We start from the raw sequence: 22,629 nt of genomic DNA on the forward strand, positions 1-22,629 counted from the left end.
AGAAGCTCAGGATCGCCCAAAGGGCAGACTGAAAAGAGTTGTGGCAAAATAATTTAAATTTTTTTTTTAATAAAAATAAATTGATTTTAGATGTTTCAAAGGAAACATAGATGAAATTATGCGAACAAGTAGAATCCAGCGGGTCTAACAATTACTGGAAGTTCACGGTTTGTTTGATCACATGCGGGGGATGGGCCACATTGTCACTTCCCCATTTCCAGCCCCTTTTCGCGCGTCCGGGGATCAGCTACGACGGGTCGGCCCTGAGTCCCGTCCAGACCGCAGGGCTCCGGACCGCCGCTGAGCCGCCGTCCTTCGGTCCGTAGGTCAGGGTGCCGCCTCGCACCCCACCCGGCACTGCCCTGCAGTTTCCAGCGCGGCAGGCCCGCCATTCTCCGCGAATGCTGCGCGGTCTCCACACGCAGGGTGCCCCGGGATCTGATGCGCGCAATCATTTTGTTGTCCACAGCCAGCCACGTTCGGAAACTTAGCCGCAGTCCCCACTCTGCTCAGCCGCCCGGCTAGCTCAGTCGGTAGAGCATGAGACTCTTAATCTCAGGGTCGTGGGTTCGAGCCCCACGTTGGGCGTCCTTTTGAAAAGTCGTGCAAACCGCCTGGACCTCCGTGCAATTTCCAGCATCCGATTTAGGTACAATCTCTTAAATGCGCCAAAGGCGAAGTCCGACGGGCGGCGAGGTGTCCAGCCCCTGCCACGGTGGCGAGCTCTCGGTGTGGACGCGTCCCTCCTTACACTGGCTCCGCGAGCCGGCTTCATTCCTCAACTTCTTCTCTAACGAAAGTAACCTTCCAAATGGGCCCATCAGAGGCTTGAATCTAGCTGTCAGAGGAAAGCCACCCACCGCGGATTCTCCTTTTAGTCAGCGGAGCGAGACACCGTTATTATCTCCGCATCTCCAGGACAGCGCGGCCGCACCTAAAAAGCTCAACTTATACTAGGATGAGATTCCCAAATCACAACTACCACTCAACGTGACGTGGCCCGTCACCACGGAGCAGCCCAAACCACTGCAAGAAAGCATGAGAGTAGAGTGACAATCCAGGCGGGCAGGTCCACCTCTCTTGGTGACCGCGGCGGCCCAATCGTCAACCACTCTTAAAAGGAGGGCTCGTCCGGGATTTGAACCCGGGACCTCTCGCACCCTAAGCGAGAATCATACCCCTAGACCAACGAGCCTGCTTGCGAGTAACCGTCTGCCTTCTTGCTGAGCTCAACCCTCTCCGCCCTTGCTGATCAGGACTGTTCGTTTTTCTCCGCCACGAATTCTCCCCCTTTCCCCATGGATGTTGGGGAAGGATTTGAAGCAGGTCCCCACGGACAGGAGGGGAACGGGGAAGGTTCGGCATTGCCACACACTGAGATTCCAAGGCCGTAAATCCCAGGTCCGGGTTTTGGGGTGTCCTGCTACGCCGCTCTCCCCCCGCGGGTGGAAAACTGAGACCGTCAGCATGGGAAAGCGCCCCCAGGTCCTCCTTCCGTCACCAAGCTAAGGGCTGGGATATGGAGTGAAGCTGGGAGCGGGGCTTGGACCCGCACCCCGAGGCATCATGGGCCCCCGGACGCTCCTGGGACCGCACCCCACACACGCCACTTATTGAAGAGACTCGCCACGCGGTGCCGAGTCTCACACCCGCTCCCGCCCAGGCTCCAGCCTCCCGGAGTCCAAGACTCGCATCCCAGTGCAGGCACAGCCAGGAAGGGGCCCGGACGAGGGGCGGAGGTTTAAGAGGGGAGCGAAAGGAGAGGGAGGATGTTGAGGAAATTCACGGAGCCCTCAGGGGAGACGCCCGGCGTTGCCGCTGCGGCTCACCCCGGTCAAGGCGCCTCCCTGTCCATTGAGCACCACGAACATCCGGCCTCAGTGAGAGGCCCGATCTGGCCACTCGGAGCCAGCCAGGATCTCGGTCCATTGCGCTCTGGGCCTGTCTTCCGAGCCATCCTCACAGGCCCAGACCCCACTCCAGCTCCACCGGCGGTTCCCTTCCTGCCCTGAAATGACCACAAAAAACAAACCATAGGCTCCTCCAGGATTGGAAGCAGAAACGAGAATAAGAACTCCTCCACAGGGACCTTCCCCACTGAGCCCCAGCTCCGCCAGGCCCTGGACTGAGGGCTGGGGGAGAGGGGAGCAGACTCTGGGTGCTGAGGCAGGGAGGGGCTTAAGGCAGACGTGAAGGAGGGACACTGCTGATTTGGACAAGGACTTCGGAGAGGAACTATCCCGCTGGTGAAGGCGGCAGTAGTTTTCCCTTAAGGGATGGGAGTCTTAAAAAGCCCCAGGAGAAGAAAGTACTGGCCAGGGAGCTTGATTATCCCTGTCGCCCCCCACCAGGCCTCAGGGTCAGGCCAGGCCTCCGTTTAGGCCTGGATTCTGTGCAGGAGATCCGCTGGGCTCAGGGACTCTAGAGTCAGGCGGCATGAAAGAGGCGCCCAGCCTGCCCAACCCTGCGCTTCAGTGGAGAATCCCAGGCCGTTTAGGTCAGAAACAAGGTCCACTGGCCTGCCTGCCGGTCTGCAGGCACCCGGAGCTGTGGTCCTGCTGCAGCTGGCCTGTGCTGTAATCCCCGGGGCCAGGCACAACTCTGGAATCGGGAGCAGGAAACCTCCCAGAGAGAGAGCCCCCGAAATTTTTGCCAAAGCCTCAGTCCCTGCCTGTTTAACCATGTCTTGTCTTTTCTGTATTTCTGATCTTTGACATCTGGGCCTTTGCTGACCCTGGAAGGACTGCCCCTCCCACGGTTAGCCAATTCCCAGAGATAGTAAAGGACTCTTCCACCAGCACACATTTCAAATGCAAACCACCACTCTCATACCCCAACCACCTCTTTTATGGGGCTCTCACACTCTGAGCCACTATCCACCAATCACTAGGCCTGAATCACCCCAAGGCCAGGAAACAGACAAGTAGGGACAGTATCCCAGAGCCTGCTGAGTTGTTCAAACTAGCCAACCTAGGCCTGTTTACCCTGCCTCACCTGTTCATTCTGTGAAACCACAATATAGGCTCTTGCCCCTGGTTCCCGCTCACTCCCTCTGCCTCCTGACTGACCCTGGAGCTTCCCCTGAGGGTCCCCCAGGCAAGGGGTGCCCCCTCCTCTTGGGAACTCTGAATAACAAGCCATCTTTTCAGTGACAGTCATCTCCAGATCTGTTGAGCTCACCATACCTGAATAATAATAAAACCTATTACAGCACTGCCGTTCTTCCAGTGTAGAGAAAAGAGATCTGTGTCCAGAGGGCAGCCTCTGGGCGCCTGTGGGGACCCCGCATCCTTGGTGGCTCCAACACCGAGGCACAGACCTTCCCCATTCTCAGTCTCCAGCGTGGGTTCCTGTCCCCCCTTGGGTGGGGAAGGCCCTCTGGCAGCCCCTCAAGAAGGAAAAAGACGTTTGAAAACGTGGGCTCGTCCGGAATTTGAATTTATGACCTTTCACATCCCAAAGCAAAAACCTACTCCCAGACCAAGTTGGATATACGCCTGGCAGACGCGCAAATCAGGTCTCCCGCTCGCGGAGACAGGCGTGGCCGGGGACGGATTTGCCCTTCTCTCCAGTCCCGGGAGCGCTCCCCTAGCCAGGCCACCCGGCAGCTCCCAGAAGGAAGCCTCGGGCCTGGAGGCGCCCTCCGCTCCTGCACCCGACCCAGGCGGAGGGAGGGACAGTTGGCAGCATGGAGCTGGGCGCACTGCCGCCGGCGGGGACCAGGCTCCTGTCGCCCTGGACTCGGCGGAGCTCCGTCGTCTACACCCTGAGATCATGGAAGTGTCTGAAAAAACTGGGCTCGTCCGGGATTTGAACCCGGGACCTCTCGCACCCAAAGCGAGAATCATACCCCTAGACCAACGAGCCAGCCCGACAGAGCCTTCCTGACATTTGTCCTTGGAGCCCTGCATCCGCGGCTCCGCCCTCCGTCCCCGCCGAGCCCCAGCTTCCCGGCCCCTCGGGGAGGTGCGCGGAGGGAGGTTTCGGTTTCAACTCCGGGGGCGGGGGGGGGTGGGGGGGTGGTTTAGACGGAGCTGAGGCGCGGCGGGCCCCGCAGTAGAGGGAGCCCCCCACCCCACCCCCGGCCTGCGGAGCCAGCCTCTCCAGAGCACGACGGCCCCACCCGCGCCTAGCGCCACCCAGCCCCGAGCGCAGACTCTGAGCTCCTCCAGGAGCCCAAGCAGCTAGAGCAGGAGGCGGGCGACAAGGCGGAGAAGGCAGTCCGTGTGACCCGGGGGAGCGTGGAGGTCCCTCGTGGTGGACCCCAGCCCAGAAATTTCTCCCAATGTGGGATCCCAGTCCAGGACCCCGAGAATGAGGCTCTGCCGCCTCCCAGCCGGCCAGCCCCGGCAAGCCTCGATCAGCGCCGGGTCCCGCACAGACCCCGGGGCTCCTGTCCTCAGCCGAGCCCCCTCTGGGCCTGGGATAGGCCCGGAAGACCCTCGCAGCTCTGGAATCCCGACGCAGGGGTCAGAACTGGGGTCAGGCCTCCCTTCTTTCCAAACGGGCAGCTGCTCAAACGCTCCAAACTGTCCTTCCCTCTTGCCCTGGGATCTAGGATCCGCCTGGGAAGGCTCCCCTAACTGCTGGGGCCGCACAGACGCACAGACGGACAGCAGAGAGGGGCCTGGCGGCGCCCTCGCTGCCTGCTGAAAGGACGCGAATTCACGCTCCAGCCCCCAGGTGGCGTGTGCCCGAGATCCAATTTCAGGACAACAAAGTTCTGGAGAAGTCCAACTAGTCTGTGGAGTAACGTTACCCACCATCGCCCGGCTAGCTCAGTCGGTAGAGCATGAGACTCTTAATCTCAGGGTCGTGGGTTCGAGCCCCACGTTGGGCGTGGCTTTTGTCCCCAAGGTCCCGCCTTAAATCTAAGTGGAGTTGATGAGGTCCCTATAAACGAAGCAGCCCCCACAGTGGGAATCTGTTCGTGGTCCAGAGTCCCGCATACCGGAGCCTGCCTCCAATATCACCAGAGGAGCTTGATTTTGTCTCATTAATGTTTTATTACATATATTGTAACTTAAAAAATTTTAAATTTACACAAAAGTTCCAGATAGTGTACAAAGAGAGGTCGGGAGCCTCTGAGGGGTTCCCCTCATAGGGGCTTCCTTGAAATTCCCACCTTCTGATCCCAGCAGGCACTGACTGGGGGATGTAAGAATATCACCCAACATAGGACTGGAGCCCACTGCTCTGCCGGCCGAATGAGGGCCACAGGAGACGACTTAGGAGCGGACCCTCAGCTAAAGGTGGAACCCCACTAATCCTGGCCCTGAGCAGGGACCTACGTGGGGTCCCATCTGTATCCAGGGGTGCTCCCCCCCAGGACCCCAGCCTCCTCCAACAACTGTGTGCTCCTCGCCTGGGCCCAGCGCAGCTTTCCTCCCTAGTGGACAGACACCGGCAGGGAAGGGAGCCCCTTGTAGTCCCAGCCCCTCCCCTTTCTGAAGTAGAAAGAAAATCAGAAATCATGGGGTACTCCCAGTAGAGGTTAGGTGGCCCCACTTCCGCGAGAAGCAAGCAGTGAGGGAAGCGTGGGCTCCTTTCTGGAGATAGGGTAGGAGAGGGGAAGGGTTAGCAACACCAGCCCTGAGGTTCCGCATCTGTGAGTCTCAATGTTGGGTCATCTGAAATCTGAGTCTCCAGGGGTCCATTCCTCTTCGAGCCCCAGCAGCTCTGGCACCCAGCCACTCTCAGTCCTGGCTCCATGCCAGAAAACTGGGGCTTCCACATCTAGGGGTGGAGGGAGAAGAGGGCTGGGGAGTGAGGAGGCACCTGACAGGTCCCTCTTGATGCCTGGGCCAGGACACCCTACTTGTCCACAAGAGACTGCATTTATCAGAGTTCTCCAGAGAAACAGAACATATATATATATGGAAAGAGAGAGAGAGAGAGAGACTGATTTTAAGGAATTGGCTCAGACTGTTGGACTGGAAAGTGAACTATGCAGGGTAGGCCTGCAGGCTGGAAATTCCAGCAAGAGTTGATGTTACAGTCTTGAGTCAGGAGGTAGTCAGAGGCAGAGTTCCTTCCTCTTGGTGGTAACCTCAGTCTTTTCTCTTAAGACCTTCAACTGATTGCATGAGGCCCACTCACAATATGGAAGGTAGTCTGCTTTACTCAAGTCAACTGATTTAAATGCTAATCAAATCTAAAAAATATCTTCACAGCAACCTCTAGACTGGTATTTGCCCAAACATCTGGGCACCATAGCCTGGCCAAGTTGACACATAAAATTAATCATCACAGGGTCTTATCAAGTGTTGGACTTCTTTCTTTCTTTTCTTTTTAAAGATTTTATTTTTCCTTTTTCTCCCCAAAGCCTCCTGGAACATAGTTGTATATTTTAGTTGTGGGTCCTTCTAGTTGTGGCATGTGGGATGACACCTCATCATGGCTTGATGAGCGGTGCCATGTCCGCACCCAGGATCCCAACTGGTGAAACCCTGGGCCGCCGCAGCGGAGCGCGAGAACTTAACCACTTGGCCACAGGCTGGCCCCTGGACTTCTTTCTTAATAGGAGACACAAGGTACAAAAGCTTGCCTTCTGCTTCAGGTATGTCCCAGTAGGCACCAGACCAGAGAACAGTCTCTCCTAAGCTTCTCAAAGATGCTCAGGCCTCCCTTCAACTGCGCATGTCTTATTGCCTTGCTACTTGCCATTTCCTCCGGGCACTGCCACAATACAGAGTCAGCTGGTGGGTTTTCACTCTGATACTGAAGGACCATTCATGTGTGCCTGTACCCTGTCCCTTCTGGTCCCTCCCTTCACAGTTTGCCATGGCATTTCTAGCAACTCTGCTTCATTTAATGTAGGCCATTGCTTTTCCCATGCTTCCAAGAGGCGTGCCAGCAGTGCATCATAACCAGTTTGAGGGACCCTTGCCAGGGTGTTAAGTCCTGTGTCGTGGAAGACTGTCCCATATTGATCATCTCTCCCTCTTCCAGCTGTTTATTCTCCCGCCCCGATCCAGGGCCCTGAGGGTCTGCTCCGGGCAAGCTTCCCTGGTTACTGCTGCTTTCCTATCCAGCCCTACAGCTCCTTGGAGTGATGATTCCTCTCCCCGCTTACACAGTCCCAGTACTCTCCCAGCTGAGTCACGCTGAGATGCAACCCTGTTTGGTTCCCTGGCCTGCAGGGGAGGTGGGAGCGGGTCCTGCGGAGAGCAGACCTTGTCTTGTAAGGTACCTGCCTCATTTGAGCCTCCTCAGAGACTTCAGGCAAGGGGGTGGAGGCCTGGGCTGGGGAGCTCAAAGTTCTCAATGCATCTACCCAGATATCCCCATTCAAAGTCTCAGGACCGCTTCTTCCCTACAGGCACCCTGACATCACCATGAGAGATTCGCTGAGGTTGAGTTCGCCCAGAGCTTTGTCTCAAGTTCTGCTGTTTTCACACCAAGGCCCGGAGCCTGGTCTTCAGCTTCCTCGGCCCATCAGCTGTAGGAGATGTGGGTTGCTTTCCATGCTGCCAAGGTGGCCTCTGATTGTCACACTTCTTTAAATGGTGATTAGTCCACCGGAGCCTGTCATTCTTTTGTCTCAATGCATTAAAGACACTCAACAACAGCCACATAATTCCACAGTGCTGACAGTGACCGTTTCCACCGTCTCTCTGAAATGCCAGAGATATGGGACGAGTGCGGCTCATTCCCCTCATCCTCCAGTGCCTCCCAGTTCGACATGGGCGAAAGTCTTGGCAATCACACAGCTCTGGCATGCCAGGGTCTCTCAAAACTTTATCTACTGTATTTTTTCTTTTTGGAGCCCTGGGGGTGATTTCTGTGCACCCAAAAGAATGTTTAGAAGCTTCTTTGAAAATTAATATTTTATTTCCTAAAAATATGAAAACCAAAACTTTAGTTCTCTCTTAAGCTTTCAAGTTTTGCTTTCAAACTTTACTATCCTATTCAGAAGCCTAGAAAGTTTTAACAATTACCTTTAATGACCTCTGAATGACACAAGGTCCCTCTGATAAGTTTAATTAACTAAACATGCTCATACATGACAAAGAGCATTGCAAAATACTTTGATAGTTTCAAATAACGAACAAGAACTTCCCGATTACTAAACAATTCCTATAAATCAAATAAATTAAACTTATTGATGTGTTGAACCTGAAGTTCTGTTCAGTGATCCCAATACTGAATATAAACTAAGATCCCATCTTAAAACTATACATCTAAATCCATTACTTAATTATATATTTTATTTTATTTTGAGGAAGATTAGCCCTGAGCTAACATCTGCTGCCAATCCTTCTCTTTTTGCTGAGGAAGACTGGCCCTGAGCTCACATCTGTGCCCATCTTCCTCTACTTTATACGTGGGACGCCTGCCACAGCATGGCTTGCCAAATGGTGCCATGTCCGCACCCGGGATCCCAACCAGCGGACCCAGGGCTGCTGAAGTGGAACGTGTGCACTTAACACACGGGCCGGCTCCTAATTATATATTTTAAATTGAAGTTACAAAACTGTCTCTCTGACATGTTAAATCATCTAAAATATTACAGGAACATAAAATACCATGTATATGATATTCCTTTCTTTTTTAACCACTTTGAAGAATAATTAAAATACAATAAACTGCTTATATTAAAATGTGTACAATTTGACCAGTTTTGACATATAAACACATCCAGTGAAACCATCACTATAATCAGGAAACTGCACATTTCCACCATCCCCAGGAGCTTCCTAGTACCTCTTTCCCATCCCTTCCTCCCTCCACCCCCATCCCCAGGCAACACCCCGGCTTTCTATCACTACAGATTCGTTTGCATAATCTAGGATTTTATGTAAATGACAGATTATTTTTTAACACAATTACTAATACTATGGTTTAACTCTCTTGAATATTTCTATACCCAATTCTGAAGCTTCAAGGAAATAAAAGATATCTGCACATACACATAAACGACAAAAACATGCACAGAACTGCACGTGTCCTCTCATGCCAACTAGGAACAATAATATCATCCTATATCATTTCGGGGTAAGAAACAGAGTTCCGACTAGAGATTTTCATGGGAATGCTTCCTGGACCAAATTCTTGTTGGTGATACTGATGGGACCTCAAATTTCAATTTATAGTTGCTATGTCAGTGACCTCATAACCTCCAGAGCGAGTAGTTACGGAGTCCAGATCTTTGGGGTTCAGTTTTACACTCACCTAATTGTTCAGTCTACCCACAGAAGTTTGTAATTCCTTCTTCAGATCCTTTGAGTAGATATTGTCCTTCTTTGGCTCCTAACTCATATTCTGCTTAGATCTCAAGACTTTTGACCCTGTCAGACATCTGCAAATTTCTCACGCACTTCTTTGGCCTAGAGCTCCCGTGGAGGACACAAGGATGGGACTGAGCGCATTCTGGGCATCTCTTGATGCTAGTTCAGGAACGACACCCCGACTCCTGATGTGAGAGCTGTGTGGCTTCAGCCTCCTCAGTTGCAGTTGATAGATAATGCTTTAACCTGGATGGAAAAATCAAGAAATGGAACTATAATCATGTTATCTAGAGAATTAAGGTGTCAAAATGTTTCAAAGGATTCCCCCTCTGGTGTCCAAAGCACATGGACCATCGGCTGTTGGGTGTGCTCAACTGTCGCTGATGGATTAAGGAAGAAGCTCTCAGTGTGGTGGCTTCTGGGGAGGGAGTTTAGCAGTCAGGGTTCAGGAGGAAGTGGGAGACTGACTTTAGCCCTTGAATACCTTTTTTACCCCTTGAGTTTTTTCTTTTTCCTTTTTTTGTTTCTGAATTTTTTTATGAGGTAACATCGATTTACACTATATAAATTTCAGGTGTACATCATTAAAACAAACAAACTCTACCTACTACTGGTGGTGTGGTCCTCAGTGCCAGGCAGCCAACAAGTGATTCCACTTCAGAATCTCATTCTTAGAGTACGGTTCCAACAGTTTTAGGACACGTTTCCTAGAAGCAAGCCCGATACAGGGATTTTCACGTAATCACCCCCCTTAAGGGAACCCTTTCAGGAGGCGTCTGTAAAGTGAGGGAAGCAGGACAGGGCAGGTGTGCCAGTAATTCAACTCTTTCAGCCTCAAACTCATCCTTCTAGACCCTACTTACTGATCTGTGTTAGATTTTGCTGCTAGGAGGCGCTAGAGAGACTGAAGGGCTGGAGGAGGAAGAAGGGACTCACTGCTTCCTGTTTGTTTCCTGGTCTCACCTACCCCCACAGCCTCACTTTTCTATCCGTTCCAGAAATAGGGGCTGAATCTAGTTGAAAGTTTCCCCAACACTCACAGGACCAGCCTCATCGCGCTCGTTAGAGACACCAGCGTGAGCTGGCTGAGGTCGCCTCCTCAGAAGTCTGCGTTCCAGGCCCATGGGTCCCTCCTCTGAGCTCGGAGACACCCACTCTAGATTCAGAGATCTGCTTTTAAGCTCTCTAAGGCCCTTCCCAAGCTTCTAATTTTCAATACTCCAACCTCTGCCCTTGGTCCCTGGCCCTATGGGGGGTGGCTGCTTTCTCACGCCCTTTCTGCCTTCTCAACAACCTTATTAACTGCTCCTTATACTTAATCACTTTTCATTAGTCTGGTAAATAATGGATGGGTTTTCTTTTTTCCTCCAGCTTTATTGTGGCATAATTGACAAAAATCATATATGTTGAAGGTGTACAATGTGTTGATTTTTTATATGTATGCATTGTAAAATGATTACCACAATCAAGCTAATTAACATATCCATCACCTCACATAGCTACCTTTTGTGTGTGTGTGGTGAGAACACTTGATCTTAGCAAATTTCAAGTATACAATCTGATGCAGGGTCGGTGAGCCGAGGAGTCGAAAGAAAGATTTCTTGGACTCTCAAGGTCTGGCAGTAGTGCTCTATTTAGAGAATAGTATGGAATAGCATGGGGACAGGACCCGTGGGCAGTCAGGCTGCTGCGTGGGGACAGGACCTATAGGCAGGAGGAGCTGCAAACATGGGTGGAGAGTAAGGCTAAATTTAAGGCATAGGTATGTGAGTTATCTCTTTACAAGACAAAGGAAAGAAGAAGTAAAAAGAGTTGTTAAAATGGTATCAGTGCCGGTGGGGTTTGGTTATTGGGTGGTCCTATAACTTTTAGATAAGAATCAGATTGGATTGAGTAAATGGCAGAAGCCACCACTTAAATATTATCTTCAGGTAAAGACAAAGGAGGATGTTGGGGGGGGGGGGTCAGTTACATGAGGTTGCCAGATAGTAAACAACTTAAGTCCTTGCCTTCCCCATTAAGAGTTTCCAGAGATAAGGCCATCCTGCCTTCCTCCTGGTGCAGAGAGGGAGACACCCCCCACAGATGGAGACTTCCTTCACAAATGCAAATATCTCTCATCAAACGGCAAGCAAATTCCACTCCTCAGAGCCTCCTTCTCATCTGCAGTTTTTAAAAGTAACCAGCCTAAAATCCTCATCACAATCCGATGGTATTAACGATCATCATCATGCTATGTACTAGATCCCAGAACTTATTCATCTTATGACTGAGAGTTTGTACCCTTTTACCAACCAGTCCTTATTTCCCCCATCCCCAGTGCATGGGTTTTCTGACTGCTGCCTGGACCCTGATTCGGTAACGAATTTGGGCTTGAACACAGTGCTGATGGGAAATTCGGTGCTGGTAATTCATGGCCCACAGTGGCATTATGACCGAGCCAAGTATCACCTGGTTGATATGATCAAGTGCTGACTGAAGCAGCACCCTGGAGGACCACGTGGCTGCTGCCTTGGACTGTTGTGGCAGTAAAGGTGACTACAAAGACTATGGGAAGGATCCTTCTGAGTGCGCCAGTTTGCTTACAGAAAGAAAATGACAAGATTAGATCTGTAAACTTTCAGCCAAAGTCATGTTCAGAGACCCAGGGACATTTTATGGCAGCTATAGAATAATTTTATAGCTGATCTTTAGCTGATACTGCTAAAGATCAAACACGTAATTGAATTATGCATGTTGCGGAATCACAGCTTAATTTGAGTTCACAGCCTGAGAAAAATCTTTCGTGCGGAAGAAATGGCATTGATTATGAGGAAGTGGAGCCGAAGACTTGGGGACACATGGGTGGGCTCAGATAAAGTTGAGAATCTTGAACCCCTGAGTCACTTGGAGCCTCCTTGCCAGCGAAAGCAGCCCATCCTCTGGTATGTGAGGAGGGCAGCCTTCCTGTGTTTGAATATCCAGTAATCTCACCTGGAGCAGTTGTCTTGCAAGGGGATGCCAGTTGTCCTCAAAGCCCACACCAATCACCCTTGTTACCACTGGCCCCTTAACTATAGTCAGAGCCGCATGCTGCAGGGAGTAAGTACAAGGACTGACCCTGGAGGAAATAGCTTATGTGCCAAAAGAATTGCAAGTTTTGCTCATTTATGCAAGCAGAAACCTAGGGAATATGCGTGGGAATGGTTCTAAGGGTGTGAGAGTAAGGAGCATGGAATATGATTTTGCATCTGGTGCATTTATTGATCTGGTTGCACTTCCAGAAAGCCTGTATTTAACATGTTATCTCATGCAGCCAAATGTGGCTTTACCAGGATTCTTGGTTGGTTGACTAAGCATTGGACTCAGTGGTGGCCTGTGTTTAATGAGACTGAAATGTGAGAATGTCCCTGATATCAGGTAGAGAAAGGAATCCAAAGACTTATCAAGATGGAAATGCTGCAATGGATCTATCACGTATGATGTGCACACCGACCACCCCACCAAGAGGGCCCAGAGGATGCTCCCTTTAATGAGGCACTGAGAAACATTGGTGAGGGAAACACCAGCATCCTTGGATAGCTCAGTGGACCCCATTCTCTGCAGGCCACGTGTGATGGTGGGAGATACTGCAATGAGATGAGGTCCCCCATTTCAGCGGGGATGATGGGGCCCTAGATACTTGAGAAAGTGGGAGAAGTAAGACCAGAGCTGGAGGAACAGAAGAGTCTCATTCATGGTTTCTAACGGCAAAGGAGAACTATGGTTTTCATTGGCTATATGACAAAGCTCCACTGGTCATCCTATCTATGGGCAGGTGGTATAGGAGTCTTCTAATTTTCCTCTATACCACGTCCATTTTGGAAGATTTTTACCTTGAGGATGAAGACATGTATTGCATGGATTAAAAAAAAGAAAAATTCATTATGGATTATTTCAAACATTCACTAAAGCAGAGAAAATAGAATAATGTGCCCTCATGTCCCCTAGCTTAGGTCATTATCAAGTCACAGATAGGTTTGTTTCGTCTATACCTCCATCCAACCCATTATATTTTTTCCAGCTTTATTGAGGTATAATTGACAAATAAAATTGCATATATTTAAAGTGTACAACGTGATGGTTCGATACATGTATACACTGTGAAATATTTACCGCAAAGTCAATTAACACATCCGGTATCTCAGTTACCTTTTGTCTGTGTGTTGAGAATGCTTCAGATTTACTCTCTTAGCAAACTTCAAGTATACAATCCAGTACCATTAACTATAGTCACCACCCAGCCCAGTATTTTAAAGCAGACCAGTTGTCATATTATTTAATCTCTAAATAATTGGATGTGTTTATAAAAGATAAGGTTTTAAAAAATATATGTAACCACAATTAACACATTCAGAAAAATGAACAATTATTCCTTTATATCAAGTAGAATGAATGGTTATTAAAATAGTGTCAAAGACGCAAGCACTCTTTTCTGAAAGCTGAAAACGTGCCCTTCTTATCAAAAATGGGCCTCACTGGGTTAAGTTTAGGGCTGCAACTGGATAACCTCCCTTCATTTGCTTGCCCCACTGGGTTAAGTAGCCACAGAGTTTCATTTCACTTTTTCCCACTTTTCCTTGGAGGGGGTCTAAAACTCAACCCGCTCTACCCCGGGTGGGACTCGAACCCACAATCCCTGGCTTAGGAGGCCAATGCCTTATCCATTAGGCCACCGGGGCTGGCAAGAGGTGGGTTGCAATGGTCTTAGACCAGTCTCTCAGTCTCCTCTCTGTGGTTCCCGCAGGTTATGCACGGCCTCCCGCCTCTGTGCTGGCCTCTCAACGGCTCCTTGACACCTGTATTTGGCTGGCCCCCTGGCTCAAATCTTGCCGGCTCTCGAGCATCCTCGGACCCCAAAGAGGCCGCTCACAAGCGGTGGAGCTCAAAGACCTGGGGCAGCAGGTGTCAAATCGGTTTGTTGGACTTGGGGGATATGATCCTCGCTTAGGGTGCAAGAGGTCTCGGGATCAAATCCCTGCGAGCCCTTTCCCCTCTCCTTTTAGAGAATCCGGGTCCGGGGGTAACTACTCGCCCGAAGGCGTTTCCGATGCAAAATGTGGGAGAGGAAGGGATGGGGGACCAGCCCGGAGCCTGGGAAAAGGGCTGGTCCCTGTCCGCGTGCTCCTCCTCATATGGCCCTTAGACCGAAAGTGTCACCTGGGCCCAGGTCTGCGCGGGTTTTAGCAGGATCCCAGCCGCCTTAGGTCTTTGTCCTAAGGACCCTCCATACCGGCTCTGTCTCCGCCCCGCTATCTCAGTCGGTAGAGAATGAGACTAGAATCCAGCGTTTACTTTCCTACCATAAGATGGATGTTCTTTCTCATCTTTAAAATGTTTATCTTAATGAAGTTTTTCTTCTTCATATTTATGAGCCCTTAGTAACCCGCTGAAACACCACAAAAACGATAAAGGAGAAAGTGACACTCCGCATAACCGCAGGTCACTTGCGCCCACTGCCCGGGGTACACGCTCAGCTGACATGCTCCCAGCGTTTACCCTGATGGGAGGAGGTCCCATCACCTTGGTCATTCCGCTTAGCCAGAATCCCTTGGAGAGAACTCAGTTTTGCAGGTAGAGACATTTTTTCACGGAAAAATGATGACTCAATCCTGGGCATATTCTTTATATTTAAATTTTTAAATACATATTCACAGTAGTTATTTAAGGGTACGCTCTCATTGCAAGAAATAATCTATTAGATTTATAAAACTTTTTACTGTAGTAAAAAATATATATAACGTTAAATTTGCCATTTTAACCATTTTTAGGCGTACAATTCAGTGGCATCCGTCACGTTCACAATATTGTGCAACCATGACTACTATCTACTTCCAAACCTTTCTCATCACAATAATCTATTATATTTTAAAACGCAACGTCCTCTGACCCCCTTAGGGCAAATCACTCCCACCCCCCAACAGTCCAACCCTTCGTCAGTCACAGTTCTCCTCTTCTAAACCGTAATTCACGTAGCCAATCCCGAATGGGCTCTCGGGACTCGCGGCCTGTGGCTTCAGGCTCCGTAGTCCGCGCGGATCCGGCCGGCATTGATCCCCGCAGCGCCCTCGGTTTCGCCCCGGATCTGGAGTTCGGCGGGTGCAGGCACAGGGATGCGTCCCGAGGGCAAGAAGGCGGGGCGGGGCCGGCGGTTGGCCCAGCCCGAGCGACCTGGGCCGGCGTAGGGTGCTGTCCAGAGACCGGGAAAATTTTAAGGCGAGGGAGAAAAACGTGCCCTACAGCGACCACGAAGGGACTCGAACCCTCAATCTTCTGATCCGGAATCAGACGCCTTATCCATTAGGCCACGCGGCCCTGCTTTTGACAGTTGTGCAGCTTTTCCCATAGAGCCTGTGCAGGAGCCTGCGCAGTGTACCGCAACGCGCATGCTCACAGCGGCGAGGAGCCCCCGCCTCTTGGGCTCCGTGTGGGCGGGGCTCCAAGAGGAGCACCAGGCCCGGAGCAGGACTGAGCGCCGGACGTTTGGCAGGGACGGTGGGCGCGGGCCTGTGAGGGGGAGTTCGAGTCCCGGGGGCGCTGCCCAAGCCCCTCCTGCTCCGAGGGGCCCCCTGGGATCTCTTTCTCCAAGGGCCCCCGGCCCACGTTGGGCCAGGAGCTGCCCACTGCTCCCCCAGAGCCTGTGATTCCTCCCCGCCCCGCCAAACCTGCAGTCTCTGTTCCAGTCTTATGGCCCCAGACTAGACGCTGACCGCCGTGAAGGCGGGGTCGCGTCTCCTGCATCTCCACGGCCTAGCGCGGGGCGCGTGTGCTAGGAGAGCGCTGTGGACCCCGGCAGCCCCTTCCCAGGACTTCTAGGCCAGCCCAGCCCGTGTTGGCAGGCCTGGCCTCGTATCCGCCTTTATGAAGTGCCAGGCACTTTGCATACATTCTCTCTTACTGTCGCACCTCTCTGAGAGCAGGCACTGTTCACGTGTACAGCGACCATCAACATGTTTATTGCACGCTCGCTGAGCGCCGGCGCCCGTGCTGTGATGCTCCGTTTACAGGCGAGGAAACCGCGGAGCGGAGGGAGTCAGTGATGGCGCTGGGGTGTGGCCCCCACTGTCGATTCCACCTGAGCGGCCTCGGGCGCGGTCAGGCCTGCAGGCAGAGCCGGCGCCTCAGCGAGCTGCGGATCTCCAGGCAGGCCTTGCGGCGCTCGTCGCTGTCGGGACCCAGCACGTCCAGCTCACACACCCGCCGATTCACCTGCGAGGGCCACTCTCACGGCTGCCTCGACATCTTTGGGCCTTACGGGGCCCCAAAGGCGTAATCATAAGTCCCCCTGCTCCTCTCAGATGTGCCCCCCACCCAGCGGAAAAAGCTCCCCACCTGCACTAGTTCCCCCACCTGCCAGACCCAGCCGCACTGCACCCCGTCCTCAGCCTGAGGGGCCTCAGTTCCCTGCCAGCCTGCAGAACTATTCAAACGAACCAATCACCTCCTCCCGCGGGAACCAGGGGGCGCCCCACCCCTGTTACCACAAAGCCTGCAGCCCACGGCCCCTGCTGGCTTGCTCTGCTCCGGAGTGCAACCCGAGCAGCGCTGTGTGGCAACCCGAACGGTGTGTAATTATACATAAGATATATAATCTTTCCCCAGCTGTGGGTTTATGAGACTAATAACTGCTGTCCATCTCACCTGTCCAGTGTGGGTGTTGTGTGTTCGGCCATCTCTTACTGCTGAGGGTGGGGGATCACTCCCTCCCCAGCCGGGTGAATAGCAGGTGATCAGAACACCAGGGCCGGGGAGAAGGATGCATCCAGCCCTTCTCCCCCTATTGCCACTCCCCAGGCCCCAACACACCTCAGTCAGCAGCTCCAGGAGGTCTCCCTTGGGGTCAGCTCTGAGGACCTCCACCAGCGTCTGGATAAAGTCTGAGCCCGTCTCATCCCGATAGGCTACACAGCCTAGGCCAGGGGACCAGGGTCGGGGTATCAGACTTGGGCACCTACCCGCTGCTTTCCAATTCCCCAGGGGCCTATTGGTGGTGGAAGTGGGGGTCAAGCACACAGGACCCCGGGGGGCAGGCAGGGAATGGGGCAGGGAGCGGGAACTTCTTGCTTCTGGAACCAGTTGTTGCTCAACATTTGAGGAGTGAATATATGATGGATTCAGTATTGAACAAACATGCCCTATGAACCCACAATGTGCCAGGCACTGGGCAGGGCCCTGAGGCAGACAGAACCGAGCTGCCTTCATGGAACTTACAGCCTGGAGGGAAGGGTGTAGGTGTGGTGCTTGGCACAGTCAGCCCTGAAGACGACGTGCTCACCAGCATTACTACTTTATAAATAATAAGCATGGAAGGAAGAGGGCTTAAATGCAACTGGGCTGGTGCCCCTGCTCCCCAACCCCCAAGCCCTGGCTGCCCCTAAAGGCACTCCAGATCTCCAGCCAGGAGGCTGGGCCCTGTGTAATGGGGCTTCTTGACAACTGGTCCTCTTACCCTCGGCGGCTGCGTAGACCATCAGGATGTCTGCCTGGTCAGAGCTCCCTGCAGTGGGGCCCCTGGAGGAGCTGCCTGCAGGAAGGATCAACTCCGTTTACCCAGCATCCTGGGACTCCACCAGCCCCTGGGTCTCCCCAAGTCTGGCCCAAGGGCAGCCCAGGGCAGTGGAGAGTGCAGGGCAGGAAAGAGATCAGAATTCAAATGTCAGCCCTGCTGCTGACCAGCTGTGTGACCACAGAAAAGCCATCTCACTTTCCTGACTCCAGAGTGGTTTCTAAGCTCAAATAGGAGAAGAAGCCCTTGGTTTTCAAAGTCCCTCGAGGTTTAGGAAGGTTTCCCTTCCCATCCTCTTGGCAAAGAGAGGACGGAGGTGGCAGCAGAACCCCAGCTCAGAGCCCTGGAAATGTGCTCTGGACAGCTCCCCCACAGCCCTGCCAAGCCCAGGGTCCGGAAAGAAGGCAGTCCTACCTTGGGCATCGGCATAGACCTGGAGGACATCGGCATGGGAGGGGGTGGCTGGTGGTGCCCGCAGCCAGCGCCAGAACCAGGAGAGAGCTGTGGGCCCCAAGCCAGCGTCCCTGTGCCCTGGGGAAGGAGAGGACAGTCAGGTCGTTTCAGTCAGCAGATACCTGGGGGTGCCTCCAGGGCTCCAGCGCAGGCCTGCCAGGCTGGAGACATTCTGAGTGCTGAATGAAAAGTGCTGAGGGTGACATGCTCAAGTTCATGGCCCTGACCTCTACGAGAGGCGGGGGAGGGGGTGGGGAAAGGACTGGGGCACAGGCTTCCTGGAGGAGGTGGGCAGCAAGTCCTAGGAGCCTGAGAAGGCTAGGGCAGGAGGGGCAGGCTGGAGGTGGGCCCCAGGCCCCGCTCACCCCCACGGCAAGCCTGAAGCAGGAAGATCTTGGGGCGGCCCCGCAGGGCCCTGCAGCAGCTCAGCTCCCGCACCAGTGCCTCTGGTTGTACCTCTTGCCCGTCAGCCCCCAGCAGCTGTCCCTGAGGCCCTCCATGCGCCATCAGGGCCACAAGGGCACAGCTCACGGGGCCCCTGTGGGCGTCCAGCCACTCCCGGAACTGGGCCAGCTCCTCCTGGAAAGCCTAGGGTGGGATGGAGATTGAGGCTTGGGCCAGGGCAGCTGCCTCCCCAGGACCTGGCAGTCCTCGAGGTAGGCTTCTCCAGCGCCCTGCCTGCCCTACCTCCCGCCTTCTATCAGCCTCAGGCCCAGGGAGGAAGTCTTTTTTCTAACCCCCATGCTGCATGGCCTGGTATGGCCTCATCGGGGTGACACGTGGGTCCAGGTGCCTGCAGCTGGTGTTCTGGCCCCAGAAGAGAAGCTGCACCAAAAAGTTAAGAGGCGTGAGAGGCCGGCAGTGAGCTGACAGGTGTCTGGGAAGGAATCTGAGATGGTCCCAGGAAAAACCTGAGGGTCCAGCTGGGGCCTTGAGTGGGGGAGCAGAGAAACAGCAAGCGTGGGAGACTGCAGGAGACCGGGCTTCCAGAGGGAAGGAAGTGGGTTCCCAGTGCATGCAGCGGGGAGGATGGGGGCTGGACTTGGGGCTGCACTTCCTGCCCATAATGGCTGACAGGCCGAGGAGAGACTCCTCAGGGTCCAGGGGTGCCTTCCTTCAGAGCACCACAAGTTCTGGGCTTCCCCTCACCTGGGCTGTAGGATCGGTCATCAGGGTGGTCTCAAAGCCCAGGGCCTGGCACAGGCCCCAGAGCGCCTCGACGTCGTGCTGGGCCCCAGAGCGGCCCCGGATAACGGCCAGGAGGAGGGCGACCCTGGCCCCGGACAGGTCATATTGAGCGCTGGGACTGGGTTCTGGCTACAGACAGGGTTAAGGTGCATTCAAAGTGGCCTGAGGACCTCCCAGCTCTCGCCTCCCCCATCTCTGGTCTCCCTGAGCCTCTGTCCCACTGGCAACTGCTGTCAGATGATTGGATCCCTGCCCTGGCCCCCTCACCTCAAGCCCCCAAGGTTCCATGTCCCCCAGGCACAGTGCCCCCCGCAAGGAGCTCCGAAGGACTGGGCAGTAGGTGGCCCCTGAGAACTCTTCAGCTATCCTGCAGAAGACCTGGGGAGAGGCCAGAGGACACCTCAGAGGGCTGCTACATGGGCGTGTGTGGGGGGGGAATGAGGATCCTGGCTCCAGGAAATAGTTCAGCCAGGATCATGGCTATTACAGTCTCTTTGGGGTCCCCTGCCAGAACAGAGAGGAGGAGACAGAGGAAAGGAGGGAGGTCATGAGGGGGGTTCCAGTTCAGGCTCAAGGTCATGGGCATCCCTGGATATGGATGGCCTCAAGTGGACATTGGCCATGCCATTAACCACTGCCCTTCCATCTTTTGGGGGAGGGCACCAGGCTGGGGAAAGCTGTGGAGCAGAACCAGGGCCCAGCCCTCACCTCCAGGGTCACCCAGGGGCCACCCAACTGCCCAGTGAGAACTTTGGGCCTCAGGACCAGATCTGAATCATTCCCAGCTCTGACATCCAGGGACCCACAGTCTGACAGGACAGTCACTGCCTGGGTGAGTATGAACAGAGATGGGTAGAATTATAAGCATCGACTCAGGAAGGCTGAGGAAGGGCATCACTGACAGCCTGGAAGGGACTGTGTGATGCTGGCAGGGACAACAGTGAGGGCACACAAGTAGAGGGCATAGCCTGGGCAAAGGCATGGAGTTCTGAAGATTCTGGTGTCTGGGGGACCCTGAGTGGGCTGAAAGGAAGGGCACAGGTGGGAATGGGAGGCGAGGCCCTGTGGCTGACACCACATGTGTAAACAATGAAGATTTTGTAGAATGAACGGGTGGGGAGCATATGAATGAATCTAACTGTCTAATGGGTTCAGGAGAGCACAGCAGGGCCAGGGGAGTTGAGCGGCGCAAGCCCCCTCCCTAGGAATCCCCATCTGGAGCCCCCACCTCTGTCAGCAGCTGCAGCAGGGACCAGTGAGGACAGCGGCCACAGAGCTCACCCAGGCTAGTGAGGAAGGCTCCAGGCTCAGGGGCAGCTGAGTGGAGAAGCAGCACATTGGCCTGGAAGGGAGGGTCTCAGGCCCCCTGCCCACCCTCCCTCACCCCAACATTGCCCTGCCCCACAAGCAGGGCTCCTTGCCCTGCCCACTCACCCCCAGGAGCACTCGAGAGCAGCAGGAAGACTTTGGGGCAGCCCCGCAAGGCCCCACAGCGGCTCAGCTCCTGGACCAGCTGCTGTGGCTGCCTCAGCAGCCCACTGGGGGCCACCAAGGCCACTAGGACACAGCCCACAGGGCCCCCATGGGCATCCAGCTGCTCCCGGAAGCCAGCCAGCTCCCCAAGGAAGCCCTAGGTCAAGAGTGAAGGCTGGGCTTGGGTCCAGGGAGGCCCCAGGTTGGGGCGGAGGCGGGAGGCGGGCAAGGGCTCACCTGAACCAAGGCCTCCCTCCTCTGCCAGCTCTCAACGCGCAGGGCCCGGAATATGCCCTCCAGGACAGCCACTGTAGAGGCCGACACCCCAGGGCTGCTGAGAGTCAGGGCCACCTTTGGACCCTGTGTGCTGTACTTCCCCTGGGGAGGCAAGGCCAGAGTTGGGCTGGAGTGGGGCTCAGCCAGGAGCCAGGAGTGAGCTGGGCCAGGCAGAGCCTCCACTACCTTTCTCCTTAGGCTCTCCTGAGTGTCTGCCACCATTGCGGCCACCCGCAGGGTCCCAGCCACCAGGAAGGCCATGGGGGCCAGGTGGGCACTTCCTCTGAGCACAGAGCTCCCGCCCTGGTACCAGTACCCTGGGTCCCAACCCTTCCCCTGTCCCTGCGCTGTGTCCTATCAGCTCTGTTTATGAGCTGAGTCGGACTCTGCCCCTCTCCTGGAACCCTGAGTCCTGGGCCCTACTCCCTGCTATTCCGACTCCAGCGGGCTACTTCCTGGCTGGCATTGACATGCCCCACCTGAGCCAGGACCCATGTCCAATCCTATTCTTAGCTCCTGGCCCACCTCCCATCTGATCTCGTTACACCTGAGTGTCTCCCTTCTGAACCAGCCAACAGCACCAACAAAGTCCAAGCACTCTCCTGCCACCTGTCACCTCCTACTCAGTCATGCCCAGCGCCCACACACATGCACACAGCAGCCGCCAGCATGAGGGCCTGGGGAGCATGACAAGCATGCTCCAGAGGCAGAAACCCCCAACTGGGGTCAGCTGTCCACAGTGAGACCCCGGTTGCCTCATCTGCAAAATGGGGTCCATCGCAGCAACCTCAGAATGATTTGAGTGTCACATGGGGGCTGCTGAGGAAGGGCCCAGGAGGCAGAGAAGCTGGCACACACACAGACCAAGGGACAGAACACCTTGTCTCAGCCGCCCCCACTGCCCTTCAGGCAGGTCCACTGAGGCCATGACCAGGTGAGTCAGAAAGCGCTCACCAGAGGCAGAAAGAGCTCTGACCTGCACCCACCAGCTCCTGGGGCCTGCGCAGGGGAGCGGTCAGATGTCAAAGGCTGGATGGGGAATGGGGGCCCTGCCCATTTTGACTCAGCAGCCCTCTCTCCATAAGGGATCTGAGCACAGGGACTGGCTTTGAGTTCTGGATCCCCTACCAGCAGTGTGAGCATACCACCACCCTGCCCAGTCACCCCATCTCCAAGCCTCTTTCTTCGTTTCACCAATGGGGAGAAAGGAGGTGTCCTGGCAAAGACCCCAAGTCCTGCTCAGCTCCCCCATTCTCTTGCTGGAGTAGGGAGGGGTACTACCAGTTGTCCCACCTTGAGCTGTCCCTAGACTAGGGCAGGCACTGGCTGACACAGGAGGATGAGAGTCCTGAGGCTCGTGGCTGCCCTTCGGGCCCAGTAGACCTGGAAGCCAAGAATGTGGCTCCACCTGGTGACCACGTAGCACCACATGCCACCAGGACTACCAGGCCAAGAGGCAAAGGGGTATGAACTCCAGATCCCTCC

The 22,629-nt window shown here is 54.1% G+C and overlaps 1 protein-coding gene and 6 non-coding genes across 15 annotated transcripts; 2 read left to right on the plus strand and 5 right to left on the minus strand.

The window, feature by feature from the left end:
* The first annotated feature begins 515 nt into the window (after positions 1–515).
* TRNAK-CUU (transfer RNA lysine (anticodon CUU)) lies at positions 516–588 on the plus strand. The gene has a single exon. It is a non-coding gene; the product is annotated as a tRNA-Lys (tRNA).
* Positions 589–1,123: 535 nt separating this feature from the next.
* TRNAP-AGG (transfer RNA proline (anticodon AGG)) lies at positions 1,124–1,195 on the minus strand. The gene has a single exon. It is a non-coding gene; the product is annotated as a tRNA-Pro (tRNA).
* Positions 1,196–3,795: 2,600 nt separating this feature from the next.
* On the minus strand, positions 3,796–3,867 carry TRNAP-UGG (transfer RNA proline (anticodon UGG)). Its single transcript has one exon. It is a non-coding gene; the product is annotated as a tRNA-Pro (tRNA).
* Positions 3,868–4,767: 900 nt separating this feature from the next.
* TRNAK-CUU (transfer RNA lysine (anticodon CUU)) lies at positions 4,768–4,840 on the plus strand. The gene has a single exon. It is a non-coding gene; the product is annotated as a tRNA-Lys (tRNA).
* A 9,017-nt stretch (positions 4,841–13,857) lies between these two features.
* Positions 13,858–13,930, minus strand: TRNAR-CCU (transfer RNA arginine (anticodon CCU)). The gene has a single exon. It is a non-coding gene; the product is annotated as a tRNA-Arg (tRNA).
* Positions 13,931–14,858: 928 nt separating this feature from the next.
* CASP16 (caspase 16) lies at positions 14,859–21,586 on the minus strand. 9 transcript variants are annotated; one of them, XR_011424862.1, is made up of 11 exons: positions 21,331–21,555; positions 21,106–21,246; positions 20,830–21,025; positions 20,624–20,712; positions 19,663–19,773; positions 18,573–18,795; positions 18,169–18,285; positions 17,698–17,772; positions 17,055–17,158; positions 16,155–16,349; positions 14,859–15,437 (listed from the first exon to the last, which is right to left on the minus strand). XR_011424862.1 is itself a non-coding variant. In XM_070232355.1 (11 exons), the coding sequence occupies exons 1-11, from the start codon at positions 21,403–21,405 to the stop codon at positions 16,344–16,346; spliced, it is 1,305 nt and encodes a 434-aa protein (XP_070088456.1). In that variant the 5' UTR covers positions 21,406–21,586; the 3' UTR covers positions 14,859–16,343. The 9 variants fall into 9 exon arrangements, 8 of the variants coding, with proteins under 8 accessions (XP_070088456.1, XP_070088453.1, XP_070088455.1 ...); XM_070232355.1 differs by adding an exon at positions 19,357–19,524 and having other exon boundaries at positions 14,859–16,349; positions 21,331–21,586; XM_070232352.1 differs by adding an exon at positions 19,357–19,524 and having other exon boundaries at positions 14,859–16,457.
* On the minus strand, positions 15,491–15,563 carry TRNAR-CCG (transfer RNA arginine (anticodon CCG)). The gene has a single exon. It is a non-coding gene; the product is annotated as a tRNA-Arg (tRNA).
* Positions 21,587–22,629: the final 1,043 nt, after the last annotated feature.

This window comes from Equus caballus, chromosome 13 (assembly GCF_041296265.1).
Source record: "Equus caballus isolate H_3958 breed thoroughbred chromosome 13, TB-T2T, whole genome shotgun sequence".
Lineage (NCBI taxonomy): Eukaryota > Metazoa > Chordata > Mammalia > Perissodactyla > Equidae > Equus > Equus caballus.

Excerpts from the sequence above, each read along its gene's own strand:
- CASP16 (XM_023616457.2), bottom strand. The coding sequence starts at position 21,405 with ATGGCCTTCCTGGTGGCTGGGACCCTGCGGGTGGCCGCAATGGTGGCA. Across the intron at positions 19,774-20,623 it reads TGCTGCAGCTGCTGACAGAG|GTCTTCTGCAGGATAGCTGA; the intron begins GTGGGGGCTCCA and ends GCCTCTCCCCAG. Across the intron at positions 18,286-18,572 it reads GCTTCAGGCTTGCCGTGGGG|GGCACAGGGACGCTGGCTTG; the intron begins GTGAGCGGGGCC and ends CTCCTTCCCCAG.